We start from the raw sequence: 25,322 nt of genomic DNA, 5'->3' as shown, positions 1-25,322 counted from the left end.
AGGCAGAGAGGCAGGCAGAGAGAGAGAGGAGGAAGCAGGCTCCCTGCTGAGCAGAGAGCCGCCCGATGTGGGACTTGATCCCAGGACCCTGAGATCATGACGTGAGCCGAAGGCAGAGGCTTAACCCACTGAGCCACCCAGGTTTCCCAGGAATGTTTCGTTTTTGGCTTAGAACATAGGAGCCAAAGAATACTGATAGTAGCTTAAAACTATTTTTTCCAACCACATGGGGGTCATGATCCATTAGTAGGTTGTAAAATCAATTTAATGTCTTTTTTTTTTAAGCATTTTAAAAAAGAAATGGGATATTTCATAAGGTATCATATTGTACTGTACATACAGAAGGTGTTTCATAAAATGTTTGATATAAATATGTGTATAAATGTATGTGTGTATACATATACATACACACATATGTCCCGAGTTGTGATTTTAAGTGCATTTCTGTGGGTTATAGCGAAAAAAGTTTAAAAAATTATAAGACTGGAAACAAATTAGGAAATCATTTTAGAGTGTTTTATTTCCAACAATTTGGTAACCTAGATATCTGTAAATGTTTTCACTTACATACACCTAGGAGTACTAAATAAAAATTAAGGCAATAAAATGCACAACTGAGTAATTGACAATGTAAGTGGATATTCAGGGGTTAGAATGAAGAGTAACTGAAAGCAGAACAGTAAGCATGTGAGTGAATGTTTGGGGTTTGGGAGATGTGGGAGAGGAGGTGGTTGGTCTTCTAAATTTAGAGGTTTTCCTTTTAATATAGGAAATAAGGTGAGAAATATCCAGAAGTCAGTGCAAGACAATAATTAAGTAGTTAGATCTCTCATCTTTTTAAAAAATTTTATTTATTTATTAGAGAGAGAGAGTTTGCACAATGGAGGGGGGCAGAGGGAGAGGGAGAAGCAGACTCCCCGCTGAGCAGGGAGCCTGATGTAGGGTTGATCCCAGGACCCCAAGATCATGACCTGAGCTGAAGAGAACTGCTTAACCAACGGAGCCACCCAGACACCCTTGGATCTCTCTTGTCTTAGGATTTGGTTGAAGAAAATAGATCTGTGAATGTGAAACTATAGTTCCATGCCTTATAAAGGTTTGGAATTCAAATTCATGCTACCTAAGTGGTCTTAAAACCAGAAATCTGGGAAATTAATATAAAAACTTGATCCCAAACCAGTTCCTGAGGTGTTTGGCAAAAGCCAGGCAAAACCGCTTTTGAGAGTCACACATTCTATCCAGGCCATTCTCATGGTTGAAAGCTACATGAGGAATCAAACCACCATAAGTGAGAACAGCATATGCCACAAATTGAAGGATCAGATTTCCCCCAAACTTTAGCAGATTAGAGCTATCTAGTAGAGACTTTAAAATCAAATTTCTTAAAATGATTAAAAACAAAAGCAGAATCTGAAGTATAAAGATCCCAAGAGGAAAAGAGTAGAATTGAAAAAAAGTCTAGAAGTAAGAATATCATCATTAAAATAAAAAATCTGTTCAGTGAGTTAAATTGTACCTTAGACCCAACCGATGGAGAATTATTGAAGTAGAAGACCCATGGGAAATGATCTGGAATGCAGCAGAGATTGATAAATAAAAATGTGAAGTTGAGGGGCACCTGGGTGGCTCAGTGGGTTAAAGCCTCTGCCTTCGGCTCAGGTCATGATCCCAGGGTTCTGGGATCAAGCCCCGCATGGGGCTCTCTGCTTAGCAGGGAGCATGCTTCCCCCCCTCTCTCTGCCTGCCTCTCTGCCTGCTAGTGATCTCTGTCAAAATAAAATCTTTAAAAAAAGAAAAATGTGAAGTTGAATCGAGTCAAAATAGAATGAAAAGATACTTCATACTTCTAATAGGTTGCAAATGTAGAGAATAGAAGTAATGAGAGACAACATTCAGAAGTGTAATGACTAAGAATTTTCCACAATTGTTTGAAGAAGTACAGTGAGTCTGGGGGCACCTGGCTGGCGCAGTCAATTGAGCATCTGACTCTTGTTTTCAGCTTAGGTCATGGTCTTGGGGTCATGGGATCAAGCCCCAATTTGGGCTTCAAGCTTAGCTCTGAGTCTGCTTGGGGCTGACTCACACTCCTGCTATTCCCCACCCCCTCTAAAAGAAATAAAATCTAAAAAAAAAAAAAACAAACAAAAAACACAATGAGTCTAAAGCCAAAAGTAAAAATAATTCCATGTCTACTTCAGAATGAAACTGTAGAACACCAAAGACATAAAGATCTGAATACCGCTAAAGGTAAAAAAGGCAAGAAGTTATTTCAGTAATCAACTTAGAAGCTGATATATGTCTGATGTTGGAGGATGGGTCTAGAAGACCTGTCAGAGAATTAGGGGTGCTGTGATTTGGTAACACTGCAAGTATTGAGTTTGAGGATTTAGGAAGAAGGGATTTTTTTCTTTTAAAGATTTTTTTATTTTACTCATTTGACAGAGAGAGAGATCACAAGTAGGCAGAGTGGCAGGCAGAGAGAGAGGAGGAAGCAGGCTCCCTGGGGAGCAGAGAGCCCGATGCGGGGCTCGATCCCAGGACCCTGAGATCATGACCTGAGCCGAAGGCAGCGGCTTAATCCACTGAGCCACCCAGGCGCCCAGGAAGAAGGGATTTAAAATGACGTTGAGGCTTCCAGTTTGGTTATCGAGGCAGATGACAGCACTTAGTTCAAGATTGGAAACAGAAGGATGGAAAGATTTGGGATGTGCCAAAGATGGAGGGTCAGGCAGAAGGTACCATTGTTTAGGACTTGCTGAGTTTGAAGTAACCACGAGAAACCTATATACAGCTATGTGCAGGTGATTAGAAATACCAATTCAGAGTCTCGAAGGGCCGAACATGAGAACACATAGGTCATTTTTGTAAATGATTATTTAAAGTCTGAGATCGCTGAGAGTAGAATGCAAGGTGAGAAGCGATGCAGCATGTTTTGGAACATGGGGGAATGCTCTTTAAGAAGTAGATAGGGAATGAGCAGGTAGAACGTGAGAAACAGGTGTAAAACTGAGAAGCTCCGTGAGATTTGACCATTTGGGGATCATGGAAGAAAGAGAGGACACGCTTCTTTCCCACAGCAAGGAGAGGTGACAACACATGTGTGATATTGCCAGCACGGACGTGCGTAAGAGACGGAGAGCTTAAGGTCTTTGTTCAGGGCTGATCATGTAGGCACCCCCTGACTTTTGAAAACGTCTTTTCTGTGATTTAGAAGTAGTACTCAGATGTTAGTGGTCTAATGGAATGAATGGAAGGTGAGAAATTGGAAAACAAAAAAGTTGGACAGTAAAGGAAGAATAAAATCATCTGGTTTAAAATATGACTAGTTGACCATGCAGCAATATACCATTTTAGAAATGTTTTAGAATTTCTTGTATATTGTCTCTTTTAGTCTTTGAAGATAGGGACATTATTTTTCCCTTCTAAATCCACCATGGAAACTGTGGTGCTCTTTAAATTATTAAGCGGTGCTACTTTATTTTGGTGCTACTTTATTGCTTTCTACCACATAGAGCTCTATTTTTTCTTTTCTCAAGTGTGCTCCATCCCCCTCTCTAAACCACTTCCTCTGTATTTATCCTTTTTTTCAATTTCTTTTTCTTTATTCATTCGTGGCATGATCTTGGGACAGTCAGGAGTAAAGGGGTTATTTAGGGTTCAGATTGAAACATTAAAAAGTTCGGTGGGGGTTGGAGGTGTATTACTCTGTCAAAATTGCTTATCTTACTTCTTTAGGAAGAATATAAGAAAACAGCATTGTGAAGCAATTGTTGGAGCACAATGTGGCAATGCAGTGTTAAGAGGAGCCCACGTCTATGTTCCAGGAATCGTGTCAGTTTCAAAATGTAAGTGCAGTGTTTCAGCCTCCTTGTACAAGAAAAGATTCTTTAAAATCTATATACATTATCAAGTGGAAAACGTATTAAACTATCATTCAGATGCACTTCAAATTTACTTTTATCAGATGTTTTCCAAGTTTTACATTTGGGATAGCTAGGAAGAGATTTATCTGATATGGTCCAACATATTGGGCATCTTTATATGGGTTTTTGCCATTTTTTTTTCCATAAAAGAGTGTGTGAGATGATGTTTATAGGATCATTACTGATTAATAGAGTGTAAGATGTCAGTGAAATTTTATTTTGTATTCTTAACTCCATTGCCCTCAGACTTCCATTATTTGTGAGAGTAAGCTTTAGAACTTGGGATCTTAATATTGGAATAAAAGCCAGTATTCTTACAATGGAGTATTATGCCTCCATCAGAAAGGACGAATACCCAACTTTTGTAGCAACATGGACAGGACTGGAAGAAATTATGCTGAGCGAAATAAGTCAAGCAGAGAGAGTCAAGTATCATATGGTCTCACTTATTTGTGGAGCATAACAAATAACATGGAGGACATGGGGAGATGGAGAGGAGAGGGAGTTGAGGGAAACTGGAAGGGGAGATGAACCATAAGAGACTATGGACTCTGAAAAACAACCAGAGGGTTATGACGGGGCGGCAGGAGAGGGGGGGGGTGGGAGGTTGAGGAACCAGGTGGTGGGTAATAGGGAGGGCACGTACTGCATGGAGCACTGGGTGTGATGCCAAAACAATGAACACTGTTATGCTGTAAATAAGCAAATAAAAATAAATAAATTAAAAAAAAAGCCAGTATTCTTAATTTACTCACTCAGTTGATGACATGTGTTTAATAAGCTAGTCACTGTGGTTCAGTCTTAATTTATTGGGCTTCAAGTCAAGACACATGGGTTTTGATCTATTCGAAAGTTATTTGGGTCTGTGGACTTAAGTTATTTTATCTATGAAACGAATAATTTGACCTACATTAGGTTGTGCTAAACTACTGGCCAAGTCTGGCCCATGTCTGTTTTTGCATGGCTCACAGCTGAAAATGGGTTTTCCATTTTGAAAAGATTGTTTTAAAAAAGTACAAAGAAGAATATGCCAAGAGACCTTATGTGGCTCATAAAGCCCAAGGAATTCACTTGCCCTTTGTAGGAAAAGTTTATTGATGTTTGATCTATGTGATTTGAACAGACCTTCGAATGCCCTAGTTGATAGACTGCTCACTACTGTTTCCAAGTTAATGGGCTAGACAAATTTATGATAGGCTATGTCTAAGAACATGAAAGTGGAATTGAGTTTCCCATTATTAAAGTCAGTGGGATTGGTTACTGAAAATCATTGAATGAAATGGCTACAAAACCTAGACTTAATCAGCCATAAGCATTAACTCCATATGCTGTGTAGTTTTAAGGTGTTCTGTACATATATATGTACACACGTAGGTACATGTACCTATGTATACACACGCTCATGTATATACATACATGCACACAGACATATATATGAATGTACTTATCATTAAAATCTCTGCCTTAATTGTTATAATAGAAAACCAGAGAAATAACAACAGGGTTATGGGATTTAGAAACATTTCTTTGAGGGATTTTAGTGTACATTTTTGATGAATCTTTTTAAAGAAAACTTAGAACTTTGAGGAGTGAGCCAAAGATACCAAAACTTATATGAAATTGTTTAGGGAATGTTAGGTTTGGAAAAAATAATTTAAATAATAAATACCCTTCATTTACTGCTTCGTTAAAGTGTTCCAATTTAGATAGGATGTTTTGAAACTTGTATTTTTTTGTTCTCCTAGAAAAATAACCTCCCATTAGATATATTGTTAGGGAACATTTAAAAGTATAAGGGGTTATTTTGAGATAACGAGCCAGTTTAGACCTCTTCATGCCCACTATTGATGCCCTTAGATATCCCGAGTATAGCTTAAAGAATTTTCACTATTCTTCTACCAAAATATGGTCTAATTAGTATAAGCCGATTTTCTTTTTTCTTAGTTATGAAAGCTGGAGATGTTATTTCTGTATACTCTGATATTAAAGGCAAATGTAAAAAAGGAGCCAAAGAATTTGATGGAACAAAAGTATTTCTTGGAAATGGGATTTCTGAACTAAGCCGCAAAGAAATCTTCAGTGGACTACCTGAACTAAAGTATGTCGTCAAATGTTTGGGGGAAATATGCATTCTTTTTGGTGGTTTGAGGAAAATAAAAACAATGTAAAAATATATCTAGTTGCATTATAAATTTTTTTGGGGTATAAATTTGACAGGAAAATAATTGTTCAATGCGTATTTCCATGTTTTTTGAAAAATTACTTTTGGGTAAAAGTAAATGTTTAAATTAAAGTTTTTAAATTAAGGTTAAATTAAATTTTAAATTAAAGTTTTTATTAAAATAATTTTTTATCAGAAAGCCAGGAGTCACATGGCTACTTGTGGTCGAGAACTAATACTTGAATCTGGGGTGCCTGGGTAGCTCAGTCGATTGAGCGTCCAACTCTTGATTTCAGCTCAGGTCATGATCTCATGATTGTGGGATCGGTCCCCATGTCAGGCTCCACACTCAGTGTGGAGTCTGGTTTAGATCTTTCTCTGCCCCTTCCTGGCTCATGCTCACACATGCTTTCTCTCAAATCTTTTTTTATAAAGAAGAACATTTGGATTTACTCAAACCAAATTAAAAAACAGTTTTAAATCATCTTGGATTGCTACTGATTCTAAATAAATTAAATCTGTTGGCAATCCAGAGTCATTTTGCTTCATATTTTCAGTCTGTTTAAGGAGTTCTGTGGACAACTCCATTACTCCACCATTGACAGTTGATGTAGACGTGCTGAAAACTGAATTTATCTGCAGAACTGGACTACATCCCTGATTGCTGGAACAGTTTTCATGTTGCAGCAGTCTGGGTTTATAGTTGAAATTAATTCCTTTGAAGAGACAGATTATTGGATTAACTAACTGTGGATAGCATTACTTTCCAAGTGGCCAAGAGCAAAGATTTTATTCTCCCCAGAAGACTTTATGAATATAAAGATAAAACTTACATATGTTGTTTATCTTCAGGTCTGTAATAGAAAATTGACGTTTTGACTTCCTCCTTTGGTTCTGTTATTAGTGGTACACTCTTCATCCTCTTTTTTTGTGACTGGCTTGATTTTTTTTCCCTGAATTATAATTGATATACTGTATTTCAGGTGTACAATACAGTGATTCAATATTCATATGCATTAGGAAGTGGTCACCACCAAAAGGCATTACCATCTGTGGTTATACAAAGTTAACAATATTATTAACTATATTTCCTATGATGTGCCTTACATCCCCGTGTTTTATTGATAACTTATTTCATCTTGTTTATAATTTATTTAATCCCCGTAACTCATTTATAACTAGAAAGTTAGTCTTTTTCACCTTGTTTGTTACCCAGCCCTCTTCTCTGTGGCACCCATCAGATCTCTGTGTCTATGTTTCTGTTTCTGTTTTGTTTGTTCATTTGTTTTTTAGATTCCACATATAAGTGAAATCATACTATATTTGTCTTTGTCTGACTTACTTCACTTAGCATAATACCCTCTGGGACAGTCTATGTTGTCATGTTGGCAAAATATTATTCTTATGACTAATATTCATTTGTGTGTGTGTGGGTGTGTACCACATTTTCTTAATCCATTCATTTATTGGTGAACTCGTTTCTTCCTGTGGTGGATTTGTACATTTTTTTAAATTTCTACTTTCTTATAATTGATTTCTAGTTTCATGTTGTTGTGGTAGGAAGAGAAGCTTGATATGATTTTAGTCTTGTTAAATTAGTTATTTGTTTTGTGGCATAACATGATCTATCCAGGAAAATGTTACATGGACATTTGAGAAGAATGTGTATTCTGCAGTTTGTTTTTTGTTTGCTTTTGTTTGTTTGTTTGTTTGTTTTGCTGTTTGGGGATTGAATATCCTGTATGTATCAAGTCCATGTGGTTTGATGTGTTTGCTGTTATTACATTAATTACATTATTTTCTATCTGTGTGATCTATCCTCTGATGTAAATGTGGTGTTAAAGTCCCCTACTATAATCATTACTATTATTAATGATTCTCTTTATGATTATATAATGCTCTTTGTCTCTTATTACAGCCTTTGTTTTAAAGTCTGTTTTGTGTCCTACATGTATTGCTACCCCTGCTTTCTTTTCGTTTTCATTCGCATGGAATATTTTTTTGTAGCCCTGTACTTTCAGTCTGTATCTGTCTTTGGGTCTGACGTGAATCTTATAGATGGGTCCATTCCTTCATGCTATGTGTTTTGCTTGGATTGTTTAGTTCACTTTCCTTTAAAGTAATTACTGATCTATGTGTACTTATTGCCGTTTTGTTATTTGTTTTCTGAATTTTTTTTTAATACTATGTTCTTCTCTTGGGATTTGGTTATTTTACTGTTATGCTTGGATTACTTCCTCTTTATTTTTTGTGTACCTATTACAGGTTTTTGGTTTGTAGTAACCGTGAGATTTGTCTGTAGTAACCTATGTATATAACAGTCCATTTCATGTGTGGTTGCTTAAATACGAACAGATTCTGAAACATTTCTCCCCTCCCTGCCGCATTTTATGTTTATGCCATTATATTTTACATCTTTTTATTTTATGTATTCCTTAACTAATTACTATAGATATAGTTGATTTTACTACTCTTATCTTTTAACCTTCAGACTAGCTTTGTAAGTGGTAGATCCACTACCTTTACGATATAGTTGCCTTTATCAGTTTGATTTTTTTTCTTTCAGTTGTTTTATTTCTAGTTACGGCCTTTCCTTATAGAAGTCTGTTTAATATTATAAAACTAGGTCAGGGGTGATGAACTCCTTTAACTTCTGCTTCTCTGGGAAACTCTTTATCTCCACTTTCAATTGTGAATGAAGACCTTGCTGAGTATTCTTGATTGTAAGCACTCTGAATGTTTTGTGCCACTCATTCTCTCCTGGCCTGCAAAGTTTGTGCTGAGAAATCAGCTGATAGCCTTATGAGGGTTCCCTTGTATATAACTTTTTTTTTTCCTGCTGCTTTTAAAGGTCTGTCATTATTTTAAATTTTTGACCCTTTAATTATGATGTATTTTGGTGTAGTTCTCTTTGGGTTCATCATTTTGAGGATTCTCTTTTTCCTAGATCTGGACATTTGTTTCCTTTGCCAGAAGAGGGAAGTTTTCATCTATTATTTCTCAAAGAAAATTTTGGCTCCTTTCTCTATCTCTCTCCTCTTCCGGGGCTTCCTATACAGGGAATGTTAGTGCACCTGATGTTAGCTCACAGGTCCCTTAAACTATTCTCATTTTTAAAATTCCTTTTTCTTTTTGTTGTTCAGTTTGGGTGATTTTTTACTACCTTGTTTCCCAGAGCACTGCCCTGTTCTTCTGTATTACTAATCTGCTGTTTGTTCCCATTAGTGTATTTTTATTTCTGTTATTTTTCAGCACTGATTGGAACTTTTTAATCTTTTCTTTTTGTTGAAGTTCTTACTGTGTTTATCCTTTTTTGTCCCGAGTTTGATGAGCAATTTTATGGTGATACTTTGGACTTTCTATCGGATAAATTGTTTATTTCCATTCTGCTTAGTTCTTTTTCTGATGTTTTGTGTTATTCTTTTGTTTGGAACATATTCTTCTGTCTCCTCATTATGACTAACTCTGTGTTTCTATGGATTAGGTAGTTTATCCATATTTCCTGACTTCGAAGGAGTGGATTTTACGTAAGTGATATCCTGTAGGGCCCAGTAGTGCAATTCTCTTACCCTGGTACCCAGACACAGGTGCTTCAGGGTGTCTCCTGAGTGGGCCGTGTGTGTCCTCCTCTTATGGCAGGCCCTTGACAGCTGCAGGTGCTCTCTTGGGTAAGGCTGGCTTCCCTCCCCTGCCCGGTTAGCTGGAGGCCTATTCCTGATGGATACAGGTGTGCTGGTGGATGGAGTCCTATAGACAGCGAGGCTCTTCTGAGAGGCAGGGTTGTATGGGGATCTCCGTACATCCTGGCAGTACAATTCTAGAGAGAGGATTTCACAATGGTGTCTGTCATCTCCAGCATCAGCAGGGAAGAACAAGATAGCAAAAATGGCTGTCAGCAGTGTCTTACTCCTCAGGAGGGCTCCCCTCCCCCATCTCCTTCATCAGGTACTCCAAGATTAGTAAGTAGGCCTACTTCACCTATGGTCTAGGTGCTTTTTGATTTGGCTTTTGATCTTTTTTGATCTTTTTGATGTGGTTTTGATCTGATTTGAAACCATTTGTACTGGTTTCTGGGTTGAGTTTCTGTGCAAGCTCTTTATGAGTGGGGTTTTTTTCCCTACAGATTTGTAGTTTTCCTGAACATACTTTGTATTGGTTTTTAAGGCCAGATGTTTTGGAAGCTCATCTCTTAATGCATTATCTAAGGGTTGGGTTGTTGGATGTGGAGTTTGAATCTCTCCTCAGGGAGGTAACATTTCTTTGAGGTCTCTTCTGACCATGGAATGATGCTCCAGAGTTGTAGTTTTTGCCTTAGCAAGACTATATTTTTGCCTCTTCTACTCATCTTGGTGCTGTGTCTTGTTGTGAGGGCTCTCTTCATCATTTTCTAGGTCCTGTTCAGTTTATTGTGTTTGTGGGAGGAGGTGAGCTCAGATCTTATTATTCTGCCATCATTCACTCTTCAAACTATTATTCAACGTAGTAGTTCCAGTAACTTTGCTGACAGACCTTTCTGAGTAATGTTTGTTGGTAGAAGTAACAGACAGCCATCTTTCAGAAAGTTGTTGAATTTTTTTTTAAGATTTTATTTATTTATTTGACAGAGATCACAAGTAGGCAGAGAGGCAGGCAGAGAAAGAGGGGGAATAGGCTCCCCGTTGAGCAGAGCACCCAATGCGGGGCTCAATCCCAGGACCCCAGGATCATGACCTGAGCCTAAGGCAGAGGCTTTAACCCACTGAGTCGCCTAGGTGCCTGGATTTTTTATTTTTTTAACTCAACTTTTAAACTCAGTATTCCGTATGCTCTTAGGATTTCTTTTTCTGCCTGTATGAGGAAAAGCATGCTTCCATAACAAAGAAATGCTATGCATATATCATGTTTCTTATTATAAAATTTTAGAACTATGTCTACTAATGGTACTTTGTTATTGAACTAGTAAATTTGCACCCTTTGTTTTCTTAAATTACAGTGGAGTTCAGTCATAGACTTCGTAGAGGTATATTAATTTACTAACAGCCTTTTTATCATATGAGATCTGGTGCTTTGCATTATTATATGGAGATACATATTACAAAAACAGTTTTATTTTTTAATAAAGATTTTTTTGTGGGGTGCCTGGGTGGCTTAGTCGTTCAGGCATCTGCCTTCAGCTCGGGTCATCATCCCGGGGTCCTGGGATAGAGCCCTGCGTTGGGCACCTTGCTCAGCAGGGAGCCTTCTTCTCCCTCTCCCTGTATGTCTCCCCATGCCCATGCTCTCTCTCTCAAATAAATAAAAGTAAAACCTTAAAAAATTTTAAAAATAAAATTTGCCCTATCTGCCCCCCCAAAATAGTCAAAACGAAAGAAACATAATCCCATATTGGAACAATAATTGGTTTAAATTATTCCTTGTCAAGTTGTTTTAAGTTGAATACTGGAAAGATGGACTACTTGTGCTGGTGGTCAGGAGATACTCAAAGAAATAGCAGAACTTGAAGCGCAAGGTAGGAACTGGATTAGAAAGGCAGACATATAAATGTTAACGTTTGAGTATTTTTCAGAGGACTAGTGTCCTGCAAGTCAGAAAGTCATTTAAATTATGAAAGAGTGAGCAGGTCATGGAATTCAAGGTGTCCGGTAATGGGTCCAGACTGGGCTGGGGCTGAGGTGTTGATCAAGGTGAGTGCACTTTTGTGTCAACAAACGACTGACTTTTGAATGTGAGACTGTGACTTTTCAGAAGATTCCTTTGTATTTTTTCTGGTCAGGGGCAGGAACTGTGTGGGAAATGTTTAGATTTGATCCTGGCTGGAGCAAGGACCAAAGACTAACTGATTAACTAAGTGTGATTTAACTCTGATTAAAAGTACAGATTCCGACATATCAAGTGGTAAACAAACGAGTGAGGATAAAAGGGCTGGGTAGAGGGAGAAAGGAGTTAACGTTTATTGTATGACAAAGGATGTTAGAACCGAGTGGACATCGTAGTCACAACCACTGCAGTTGGCAGTCCACGAGTATCTACAGAAATCATTTCATCTAAAGAGCAGTGTAAACCGATCCTGTTGTGGCATAATAATAATTTAGTCTTTGGGTTTCTGGCTCACAGCTCTCCAAATCCTTGGAGTCTCTGCAGTGATGAGTGTCTTTTATATGCTAATGAGATGACTGGTAGCTGGGGGTCCCTTAATAGCTTCTGGAAGGCACTTGCTGGAGGAAGCAACCTTATATTTAGAATGTTGGAACTTGTAGCTCTACCCCACACCTCCAGGGAGGGGAGAGGGCCTGGTCAGTGGTGAGTGGTCAGTGAATTAATCAATCATGCCTCTGTTGTGAAACCTCCATAAAGACTCCTAGATGGTGGAGTGTGGGTTGGTGAATACACCTAGGCATGGGGCGGGGGGGAGTGGTGAACCATATACCTCTCCCTTACCTTCTTCTGTGCATCTCTTTCCTTTGGCCATTTCTAAGTTGTATTCTTCATAGTAAACCGTACTAGTAAGTGTTGTTCTGAGTTCTTTGAGTTGTTCTTGTGAATTTTCAAACCCGAGGAGGGCAGTGTGGAAATCCCCAAATTTGTAGCCCATTGGTCAGAAGTACAGATGGCAACCCAGATGTGCCGCTGGCATCTGGAGTGACACAGGTTGCGTCGGATCCAACTGTTGAGCCCATGGCATCTCACAGTAACCCCTGGCAGATTGTGTCAGGACTGAACTGGAGTGAAGGATTCCCAGGTGGTGTGAGAGAAAACGCCACACATTTGGTGTCAGGAGTATTATGGGTAAAATGAGCCCACCTCCCTACATAAAGCTGAGTGCAAACCATCCATGTAGATGCTTCTCTGCGAACACTGGTTCAGAAGCTCTGACCTCGTCTAGTGCACTGGACCGGAGGAGTTTGTTCTTGTTCTCCCTGTTTAGACTCTCTTCCTTGCTTGTACTCCTGTACCTGGTTTAAATCCAGATTCTTAATCTTGCCTTTATTACCAGAATGCACTTTTTCTGTGCCCCTCTAATCCCTGGAACGTGGTGTTGATTTCCCTTTTTTCTTGCTCTCAGTGGCGTGGCCTGATAAACCAGGCCATGGTTGGCTTTCTCCAACAGTATTTGTGTGCTTTCTCTTGCCTGTGATGGTCTCTGACAGCCACTCCCAGATGACAATATTTGTGCTGATGAATCATCGGCCACCATGTTCTTCTGGGTCCTGGCCCTTCCTGCTCTGATCAGTTCCACTGCCACTTTCAACATGGGATAAAGGTAGAAAAGCTCATCTTGAGGATTGTGTCAGTACTGGGCACTTACTCTCTAAAGAGATGAGAGAGTTATTTGGCATATTTGTGGTTGCTTAACATCAGCATGATTCTTAGATATATTTTTATTTTTCATACAAGTACCTAGGCATAGTGCCTTGCAAACTGAAGCATTCAGAAAATGTTTATTGAATTAAAAGGAGTTAACAGTGATCATAAATCTGTTACCAGAAAGATTAGACTGAATCAACAAATAAAGATTCAGATGTTAGAGAAAGACAAATACCATATGATCTCATATGTGGAATTTAAGAAACAAAACAAATGGATGAAGGGGGAAAAAAGACAATTCAAAAAACAGACTTCTATCTGTAGAGAACAAACAGATGGCTCTCAGAGGGGAGGTGGGTAGGGATGGGTGAAATAGGTGAAAGGGATTAAGAGTGTGCTTATCCTGGGGTGCTTCTGTGGTGTGATCCATTAAGCATCTGACTCTTGGTTTCAGCTCAGGTCGTGATCTCAGGGTTATGAGATCAAGCCCCACATCAGGCTCCACACTCAATGTGGAGTCTGCTTGTGACTCTCTCCCTTTCCCTCTGCCCCACCCTCTCTCATGCATGCATGTGCGCTCTCTCTCTCTAAAATAAATCTTTTTTTTTTTAAACGATTTTATTTATTTGACAGAGAGAGACACATGGCAAGAGAGGGAACACAAGCAGCAGGAGTGGGAAAGGGAGAAGCAGGCTCCTTGCAGAGCAGTGAGCCTAATGCGGGGCTCGATCCCAGAATCATGGGATCATGACCTGAGCTGAAGGCATACACTTAATGGCTGAGCCACCCAGGCACCCCTAAAATAAATAAGTCTTTAAAGAAAAAGAGAGTATACTTATGAGTACACTCTTAAATACTTATATGTAGTATATAAGAGATGAACACTAAGTAATATATAGAAAAGTTGAATCATGATATTGTACACCTGAAACTAGCATAACACTGTATACTGGCATTAAAAATAAAGTAAGAATAAATGCTTTATGTTAACATAGGTAGTATTTTTAATTGCATAGCTATGTTTTAAAAAAAAAAGATTCACGTTCTTTGCCTTTCTCATTTGTTCAACTCTCTGAAGAAACTCCTTTGTGCCTAAATGAAAAATATTTGGAACTATCCTTTTTAGCTTTCTGATGGCCTTCTGTTGCAAGGAATAACTCATGAACAATTCACAGGAATAGCCTAAGTATTGTGGTATTGAGTAAAAGAGGATTTTAAAAAGGGAGAACATCTTTTATTTGTAGTACAATGTGGGTATGTTCCTGGAAGTTGAATTTGTATGGACTCAGGAATTTATGCAGACTAATGTTCGATTTTTCTACTTTTCAGAGGTATAGGCATAAGAATGACAGAACCAATATATCTCAGCCCGTCATTTGACAATGTACTGCCCAGCTACTTATTTTTACAGGCAAGTATATGTCAGGGTAAAATGTTTAATGACATTGAAACATAACCTCAGCAAGTTATTTCAAATTTTTTTAAAAAAAAATTTTTTTTTTTTTAAGATTTGATTTATTTATTTGACAGAGAGAGATCACAAGTAGGCAGAGAGGCAGGCAGGGAGAGAGGAGGAAGCAGGCTCCCTGCGGAGCAGAGAGCCCGATGCGGGGCTCGATCTCAGGACCCTGAGATCATGACCTGAGCCGAAGGCAGCGGCTTAACCCACTGAGCCTCCCAGGCGCCCCTCAGCAAGTTATTTCAAATCTAAGTTTTTTTTTTTTTTCTATTACCACACTTTTTGTGACTTATTTTTCTAATCTACCTTTGGTAAAACGGTAAAAACAAAAAACAAAAACAAAACAAAAAACCCAACCTTTGTACATGTTCTCTTCTTCTTCTCGGCTGATTTTAACCGTTTTTTTAAAAAACCTTCTCTTGCCCAAAAGTGTTTTAATTGCTTATTAGCCTCTACTGCTTTTTCTTGAAAAGTAATTTAGAAAATACATTACTTAAAAAAAAATGCATTACAGGGGCACCTGGGTAGCTCCATCTGTTAAGTATCTTCCTTTGGCTCGGGTCATGATCCCAGGGTCCTGCATCAGGCTCCCTGTTCAGTGGGAAATCTGCTTCTCTCCCTCTCCCTCCACCTTGTGTGTACTTTCTCTGTGAAATAAATAAAATATTTTTAAAAAATGCATTACTTTGGGATATTCTATTTTCTTTAAGGCAAGTTGTTACTCTAGAGTAGCAATCCTTTTGTGATCAAAACTAATAATGATTTCTTTTTAACTAATAATGATTTAATGGTATAATGTAACTGGTTGCCACATGGCTTATTGCTGTAGATACATGAGTCGTCCGATCTTGTATTTCTAGGTGCCAATCAGAAATAGTAAGATTGGTTTACATTTTACTTTTCTCCTACAGAATTGTGGTAGTGGCGGGGAGATAGGAACCCAGACGTCTTTGAGTGGCATTAGTAGCATAAAACTAGAATTCTTAAATGGGTGATAGATGGTGAAGCACCTGAAATTACAAAATTTTATACACTTTCTTAGAAAAAGATCTAGAGCTTTGTTACATTTCTGAAAGGGCTTTGGCCTTCAAAATATTGAGACCGTTGAATTGAGGGGGGGGGGAAAGGTGCTTTTTTTGTTAAATTGATAGGGGAAATACATTGTGCAGGTGTGTGTCTCGTGTATGAATGTCCAGTGAGATCATAGGTTACTCTTGGAAACTGAATTTTCTGACACTGGTATGTTTACAGAAAACCTATTCTTGGCAGAGGATGTTGTATTGGATTATCTCCAAGGATTTCTTTATGTTCTTATTCTGAATTTTAAAAGGACTTAGAATCATTGGTAGTTGATTTTTTTTTTCTTTATAGAATTTGCCATCTGCTGTAGTAGCTCATGTTCTAGATCCTCAACCCGGAGAGAAGATTCTGGATTTGTGTGCAGCACCCGGAGGCAAAACAACACATATTGCAGCATTAATGCATGATCAGGTGAGACTGTCTTCACAGCAAAAACTACTCTCAACGTATTACATGTTTCAGTGTTGAAGGTGGAACCTCACGTAACTTATGGAACATTATATAGACATTTATAATCTGAATTATTTCAGATTTGGCCAAAGTGAAGACTGTTCAGTAATGGCATTCATCACATGTTGAGTTCAGTAGATAATTATCATTTGTGAAGACTATCTGAAGATCTTCTTGAATCCCAGATTTACTAATACATTTGTAGAGTAGAAGTCTTCTTCATAAAATTACATTTAAATGCAACATTTAAGAGATTTTTTTATGTTCTTGATTATCAGACTTGACACTTTTTAAACTACTAAAATCTGCTTCTGAAACTTAATTTGATAGCATGTTATTGAAGTATCAATGTATACATCGATAATATATATGCACATTATGATATGTGCACATCAAACACATTTTCTTGAGATTCATAAAAACCTTATGATATGGCTTAATTATTAAGCCTGTTGCATTGTCATAAAATATAGTAAGTCTTGGATGACTTTATTTCAGATTTTACGGCTTTTCCCCCACATATATATATTTGACAATATGTTTCCTTTCATTATGGGTTACTTTGTGTTTAAAACTCAGTGTGACCTTGTCACTCACTGTGACCATTCTGTGCTACACCTAAGATTCTTCAGCTCAAGAAGAATAGGGCCAGTCGATGCTATCTTTCTTCTTGTGTCAAATCATAAAATTACGTGGGTCCTGAAATGCTTAGACACATATTATCTTCACCTACTTTGATCTGGAGGCAGATTTTAATTGGTTCGTTGGTTGATTAAACAGATAGTATGTATATATGCCAAGTCCTGGGGATGTAGCAATAAACCACTGGGACCAAAATTGTCGTTGTCGCGTAGCTTCCCTTCTAGTTGAGAGGAGACAGATAATAAACTAAATGAATACAAGTTACAGCATGTAGGATCGAGGTAAAGGCGCTGGTGAGCAAGAGAGGAAGGGGAGGGGCGTCGGGACTGGAGGGGAGTAGGTATGCAGTTTTTAGGAGGGTGGTGAGAAATACACCCTGTGAAGATGGTTTTTGAGGAAAGACTTTGAGGTGATGAGCAACGTGGAGGTCTGTGTGACGCATGTTTCCTCTTGAGAAAAAGCAAGTGTGGTTGCTCTGAGGCTGGAGTGCACCTGACCTGTTGGAGGAACCTCCACATTTTGCTGCATTTTTGCTAAAAAAGACAAAGTGAGACAGGAGGAAGAAAAGAGACCAGAGAGAGGGATGCTCGGGGGAGGATGTTTGGGTCTATCTGTTGGTGGGGGTCTCCCAGGACGTTGGCTATGCTCGAGTGATGGGAAGTCACAGAAGAGTGACATAAGCCTCTTTACTATTTCCAGTATCCTTTTGGCTGTTGCCTTGAAAACAGACTGGAGGAGGGCAGGGGTGACTGGTCTGAGACAGTAATTCAGGGAAGCATTATGGAGGTGGCAAGAAGTTCTGGACATGTATTTAAGGTGGAGTTGTAAGGAGTTGCCGATGCACTGGATGTGGGTAATGGAAATGAGAGAGTGATCAAGGGTGACTCCTACAGATTTTGGGTAAGGGTGACTATGGGAGGAGTAAGTTCTGCAGGGAAAAGTCAGAAAGTTAGTTTTGGAGATATTAAACTGAAGTGTCTGTTAGACTTGCAACGGATGATGTTGAGCAGGCAATTGGATATTTGAGCCTAGAGTTCAGGACAGAGGTATAGACTGGAAATAAATATATAGATTGGAAGTGTAAAGATATATAAAATAGAAATTTGGAAGTCATCAGCTTACAGATAATATGTAAAACCATAAAACTGATATGGGTGGCAATAGAGAGTAGAAGAGGCCAGAAAACTGAGCTGCATGGGTGCTGTGTGCCAACATTCAGAGGCTGGGGAAAGGAGTAGGAATGGCCAGTGATGTCAGAGGAAAACCAGAAGAGTATGTATGACAGCCTGGAAACAATGGGAAGAAAGGGACTGAAAGACAGTGGAGAGATCAGCTGGTCAGATGTTGCTGCCCGGCCACAAAAAGTGAGGACTGATAACTTCCAGTGGGCTAAGCACCAGGCTGGTGATGGGCAACCTTATCATAAGCAGTTTTGGTGAGTGGAAATGCTTGCTTGGATTGAGAATGAGAGGAATCCAAGAAAGTGAATCAAGACTACTCCTTTGGCAGTGGTGGTGGGGGTAGTTATTTGTATAGGAATACAGTGAAATGGGGCAGTAGTTGGAGGTGAACTCAGAGAATACTTTAAGATGAGAGAAATGATCATGTTTGTATGCTAATGAGAGATCCATTAAAAGGGGAAATTCCTAACTGTATCTTTGAGGAGAGGAAATGGGATACAGTCCGATGCACACATGGCTTTAGATGGTAGCATGCAACAGTTTTATCCTTGGAAATAGGAGGGGGGTGAAATACATGGGTACAGATATTGGTGGGCCGGTCAATGTGGTAAGACGTAGGAAGGTTTCTTTTGGTTGTTTGGGGTCTTCTCAGTGAAATATGAAGCAAGGTCATCAGATAAGAATGGGGAGGAGAAGGAGGTAGTAAGAGCTAGGGGGTATGAAATGTTAATCTAGAAAAATGAAAGTGAGAATGGGCTATGGACACGTCTAGTAATTCCAGTTTGCACTATGGGCTCTGTGAATACAGTGGTCATGAACGTAAGGTAAGATTTGTTGGGATAGTGATGGGCATGTTTTAGCTTCTGGGTTTGGATGTGAAGTTGGTGAAGAATTGGATTTAACCACAGCAGCATTTTTTGTCATGCTTATATCTAGGACACAGGAAGGATGTGTATAAGAGTAATGTGATATAGCATGGAATCTACACTGGGTAAAGAGCTTAGCAAAGACAGTAAAAGACTGAGGACAGTGGATCCATTCATATTTTTCTAAGTTAGCTCAGATTTATACAGTGGTAGGAAGTCTTAGGCACCTAGGAAACTTGGCAGGTTTTTTTTTCATAGTACTCATTTGTAAATAAGGAAAAATTGCCTACGTGAAGTGTAAGACTTTCTAGCATAGAAATATTCTTCCGTGAGGCTTGGCAGAGCCCTTCTGCTCTGATTCAGTCGGTAGAAGGTGTAATATCTATGTGCCCACTCCCCAAAGTGCCAGATGTTCGACTTTACCAGATGATCATTTCTGATCTATATTTGATGGTTTTTAGGATGGTCATTTGGTACAAGCAATCTTGTAAATGCCAAAGATTGGTAAAAGCAGTCTTGCACAAAAAATAACAGGAATATTTACCGTGTCAAGATGAAATTGTAACTTTTCCCTTTCATTAGTGCAAACCATTTTATCCAAAGACTTCTGATGAAAACTCACATTACCTGCATATTAGTATTTGATACTATTACAATTTTTGAAACATTCACTGTGTCACAAGTAAGAAAATATGCACACACATGCATACATGCATACGTACATACATAATAAATAAATTTATATTTTCAATAAACATTGAAGAGTTAAAACATATATTGTATGTGTATCTACATACTATATATAGGCAGTGTATATATGTTCTATGTGTGTATGAATATATGCAGTCTGTACATATATGCAGCCATACACACACACACACACACACACACACACACACACACACACACACACACACAACTTGTGATAACACTAGTACAGCCTCAGTGAGTGGCCTTAGGTAACAAAGGAAGGAAAAGATATTTGTTATTCAAGTTTTAGGGTATTAATACTCTTGGTTCATTAGAGGAGATGTACTTTCCTGTTTACTTATACTCTTCTTTGTCCCAAAGGAATTTAAGGTGGTAACAGTTAAAGCCTTAAGGAAAAAAGCATTAAATACCACCAGTGCACAAAACACAGAACATGAAATAAAAGGTTTCACTTTATGGAGTTGTATTGTTTAATGCAAATCAATTTTCAGTTTACCCAAAATCCTTAATTGTAAAGATTATGATATGCTTTGCAGTCAAATGCTCTACCCCTGAGCTATACCCCCAAGATTATGATATACTTTGAAGAAGAGATAATAATCTGCCCTTAATTTATGGTATAGGATGTTTATTATATTTGTTTAGAAGTATCCACAGATACTTCATTCTGTCTAGTAGGAAGTCTTCCAAAGACAGTCTGGATATTTTAGGTGTGTCCATGTCCTGTTGTTTGGTTTCATAGTGCTGTGTAAAAATGACCGCAGAAAGTGTAGCAGCATTGTAATCTGTGCAGGCGATGCATTTGTCATCCAAGGATGGTGTGTATAAAAGAAAAAAAAAGCAAGAAAAGACCCTGAAGGGTTAATCTCACCATCTCTGCAATATCATTTCATAGTATATTTTAAAAATCATGTGAATGTCACAATACATTCGGAAAAGAGTGGCCTCATTTTCATTGACTTTAACCAAAGAGTTGCCATATAAAATTATTTTTGAACTACTTTTTTTTTTTATCAGTCTATAGCATTTTGCTGTGATATACAGGTCAAAATTTTTGTTATAGTTGTCAGAATTGGCATGAATTTTGTTTACATGGATAGCTCAGAAAATATTGAGATGAGGATTGATTTTACAAGTAACATTCATCTGTATCTCAAAGCACTAGAAAGCAGATGTCTCAGAACACTAGTTCGTATTCTTCCATATGTGAACAAAGCACATCAGATTGGTGATTTTTTAAAAATCTTAACCTCCAATAGATATTTTCAAGTTTCTTAGATGGCAAACACTATTTATGGTTTTAAATTTTATTAAAAATAGCTCTGTACTATAAGATTACTGGAACTGGAAAGAATGTGGTCTTCTATTTTGTATTTATTTTTGAAGTTTTTATTTAAATTCCAGTTAGTTAATATCCAGTGTAATATTACTACAGTAGTGGCTCGGCCCTTCCCATAAATCACTGGGTCCTCATCACAAAGTGCCCTCCTTCATCCCCATCACCTGTTTCACCTATCCCCCCCACCCGCTTCCCCTAACCAGAAGTTTATTCTTTATAGTTAAGTGTCTGTTTCTTGGTTTGTCTCGCTCTAAGAATGAGGTTTTTTTTAAAAGGATGAGACTTAAGTATTTTAATGTAACTTTGATACACATTTGGTATGAATTCAGCTTTAAAACTAGGGATGGGAGGAAAGTAGGAAAGACCATAATTTTTCACCAGTTTTCCTCATTATTAATAGTTGTCATGACTGCTTTGGGTTTACACTTTATTTTTATGTGTGTTTTGTTTGTTTTTTAGGGAGAAGTAATAGCACTGGATAAAATATCCAACAAAGTAGAGAAAATAAAACAGAATGCTTTATTGCTAGGGCTGAATTCCATCAAGGCATTTTGCTTTGATGGAACAAAGGCTCTTAAACTCGATATGGTTAAGGATGCTGAAGGTGAGTTAAATTTTATCTTTATAGGCTTCTATAATTGGCTTTTGGAAACAGATTTTGCTGTCATTGTTCTAGCCCTAAAATATCCATAAGACCTTGAAACAGGCAGGGATCTAAGATAGGTATCTGTAATAGGTATCATTTTGCTTTTCATCTTATCCCAGAACATACAAATAGTCCCTATATATAAAACGTCTGTCAGATTTTAATAGTATAAAATCAGACCCCAAGACTTTGTCAGACTCTTTGGTCTTAATGTATTTCTCTGCATTTCCTATTAAATCTCAAAGCTTATTGGCCATTCAAGTTTATGATTCTTGAGCTATTTTGCTTTCTTCATTTTTCTTGAGAGAATGGGGCTATGGAACTAGGAAGGGAGGAAAAACTGTCACCTATCTTGTGACATGAATTTTCTTGGAATAAAATGTTGCATTTATTAAGTCCTCTATTCCTCTCATTCTTTGTTCAGATTTGATTTCATGAAATACTCAAGAAACTTATATTTTAACAAACTAATTGGCATTAGTTTCCATGAAATGTTTATTAATTAAAGATGCTATTTGAATAAAGATGATTTTAAAAACCTGAGGATACTGTTTTGACTCCCAACCCTTTACAGATCATCTAATTTTCTCATATATAAGCTCTTGATCATAAGGATGACTAGTGAACAGTGGACAGTACAATATAATCTATTACTGTCACTTAACTAAAATTGTTGGTAGGTCACCAAGTTTTACGTATCATTGAAGAAAGTAATCACACTCAAAAGCATAATAGGCTAAGATTGGCAAGAACAATCAAGATGCAGGAGTAGCCATCCTAGAGGTCGGTCTTCAGTGCTATAGGGAGACATTCATTAATTGACTTGGGATATTCAATCACTGATTTTTCACTCATCCACATCACTATCAGCTGATGGTCGTAGGTTGTCATCGTTAGCTCTTTTTTTCATTAAGACATGATTCATTGCAGACTAGATGGTAGTTTGATTTGGTTATTAAACCTAGAGTGTCTGGCAATAGATCCAATCTGTTTGATGGAAAATGCATCAATAGTACTGTGAACATCACCATATCTTTGGGACTCCTGGAAAGAGAAGTTATTTGGTGACACCTGCCTAATGTCTAATAAACCACATGGAAATAAAGATATGAAACACATGGAAAGCTTCCAGAAAAATAGGGATTATTCTGAATAGCAAGGTTTAGACTATTACTTATCTTCTGAAGGAGGTGGGAATAGGTCAGATGTAAGTGCCTGATGACATGAGAACAGCATTTCATGGTCAGTTGATCGTTAAACAAGAGGAGTTCGCAGGAGATTTATATTAGCGTATATAGCCTGTATCCAAGAGACCCAACATATAGTGGCTTAGAAAAGATAGAAGCATTTTTTGTTTCTTAGTTTTTATTTTGGTCTCATGTAACAGAAGTGGGCCTCTGATGCTCGTAGTTTCATCTCTGGGTCGAAGACAGATGTTTCAGTTCTTTCAAGGGGAAGGGAAAGGGTGTGAGAATCCTTAAAAATTCACATGCCACTGGCCAGGTTAGTCATTTGATCAGTTTAACTGTGAGGGGGTGTGGAGGTTGCTGGAAAATATAGTCAGTAGCTGTAGAGCCATGTGCCCAGTTCAAAACATGACTTTAGGGTGCCTGGGTGGCTCAGTGGTTTAAAGCCTCTGCCTCAGCTCAGGTCATGATCCCAGGGTCCTGGGATCAAGGCCGGCATTGGGCTCTCTGCTTCTTCCTCTCTCCCAGCCTCCTTCTCTGCCTACTTGTAATCTCTGTCTGTCAAATAAATAAATAAAATCTTTAAAAAAACAAAAAAAGACAACAAAAAATAACCATGACTTTAGGAAAAGAGGAGAATGGGTATTAAAGAACAACTAGCCGTCTGACAAAGGCTTTGTATTACTGAAAGTGGTAATGGTGATTGTTAAAATTTAGAAGCCATTTTAAATTTTTATTATTTTAGGGTAGTTGACAGTGTTATTACTTTCAAGTGTACAATGTGAAAATTCTACAATTCTGTATATTACTCAGTGCTCACCGCAATTAAGTTATCCTCTGTCATCATAAAATGTTACTATACTATTGACTATATGCCCTACACTGTGCTTTTTTATCTCTGTGACTTATTTAGTAGCTAGAAGTTCGTATCTCTTAATTTCCTTCATTTATTTTGCCTATCTCCTTACCCACCTCCCCTCTGGCAACCACCAGTTTGTTGTCTGTATTAATGAGTCTGTTTCTCTTCATTTATTTTGACATTTGGCGTCCACATATAAGTGAAATTCTGTGGTATTTGTTTTTCTCTGTCTGACTTATTTTACTTAGCATCATGCCCTCTAGGTCCATCGATGTTGTCATGAATGGCAAGATGCCATTCAATTTTGTAGCTAACTAATATTGTGTGTGTCTCTTTGTATGCACACCACATCGTCTTTATCCCATCTATCAGTAGACACGTGGGATTGCTTCGATATATTGGCTACTGTAAAGGGGCACCTGGCTGGTAGAGCATACAAATCTTGATCTCAGGGCTGTAAGTCCGAGCTCCATGTTTGGTAGATTACTTTAAAAAAAATACTGCTTACAAAATACTGCTTACATGGTAAATAATGCTGCAATAAACGTAGGGATGCATATATCTTTTTGAATTGATGTTTTCATTTTCTTTGGTTAGTTAGCTAGTAGTAGAATTACTGGATTATAAAGTATTTCTATTTTTAATTTTTTGAGGCATCTCCATGCTGTTTTCCATAGAGGTTGCACCAATTTACTTCCTACTAAGAGTGCACAAGATTTCTCTTTTCTCCACAGTCTTGCAACATGTGTTATTTCGTACCTTTTTGATACTAGCCATTCTCACTGGTGTGAGCTGATACCTCATTGTCGTTTTGATTTGCATTTCCATAAGGATTAGTGCTGTTGAGCATTTTCATGGGTCTGTTGGCCATCTGCATATTTTTGGAAGAATGTCTTCTCAGGTCCTGCACCCATGTTTTAATCAGATTATTTGGTTTCTTTTGGTGTTGAGTTGTGTAAGTTCTGCATATATTTTGGAAATTAATCCCTTACAGATAACATCGTTTTCAAAATCTTCTTCCATTCAATAGGGTTGCCTTTTCGTTTTGTTGATGGTTTCTTTCACTGTGCCTAAGCTTTTTATTTTTGTTTAGTTCCAATAGTTTATTTTTGCTTCTGTTTCCCTTTACTGAAGAGACGTATCTATAAATATGTGCTAAGGCTAATGTCAAAACAGCCTGTGTTTTCTTTTAGGAATTTTATGGTTTCAGGTCTCATATTTAATCATTTTAGGTCTTTAATCATTTTGAGTTTATTTTTATGTATGGTGTGAGAAAGTGGTCCAGTTTTATGCTTTGGCATGTAACTACCCAATTTTGCCAGCACCATTTATTGAAGAGACTGTCTTTTCTGTATTGATATTCTTGACTCCTGTTTCATAGATTAGTTGAACATAAAAGCATGGTTTTATTTCCAAGCACTCTCTCCTATTCCATTGACCTGTTTTTCTACCAGTACCATATTTTTCAGTTACTATAACTTTGTAGTGTATCTTGAAATCTGGGATTGTGATACCTCCAACTTTATTCTCTTTC

At 37.9% G+C, this 25,322-nt stretch overlaps 1 protein-coding gene across 3 annotated transcripts in view; it reads left to right on the top strand.

The window, feature by feature from the left end:
- Positions 1-25,322, top strand: part of NSUN6 (NOP2/Sun RNA methyltransferase 6) — a 70,516-nt gene that overhangs the window by 13,137 nt on the left and 32,057 nt on the right. For all 3 annotated transcript variants that reach the window (XM_046011570.1, XM_046011569.1, XM_046011571.1), the window contains 5 exons: positions 3,736-3,845; positions 5,868-6,021; positions 14,698-14,779; positions 16,199-16,318; positions 21,556-21,700. In XM_046011570.1, coding sequence (XP_045867526.1) covers positions 3,736-3,845; positions 5,868-6,021; positions 14,698-14,779; positions 16,199-16,318; positions 21,556-21,700 — 611 coding nt within the window. The remainder of the gene's footprint in view (positions 1-3,735; positions 3,846-5,867; positions 6,022-14,697; positions 14,780-16,198; positions 16,319-21,555; positions 21,701-25,322) is intronic.

Source organism: Meles meles, chromosome 7, assembly GCF_922984935.1.
Source record: "Meles meles chromosome 7, mMelMel3.1 paternal haplotype, whole genome shotgun sequence".
NCBI lineage: Eukaryota > Metazoa > Chordata > Mammalia > Carnivora > Mustelidae > Meles > Meles meles.
Note: the sequence above shows the minus strand (reverse complement) of the source record. Positions and strands in the feature narration are given on the sequence as shown.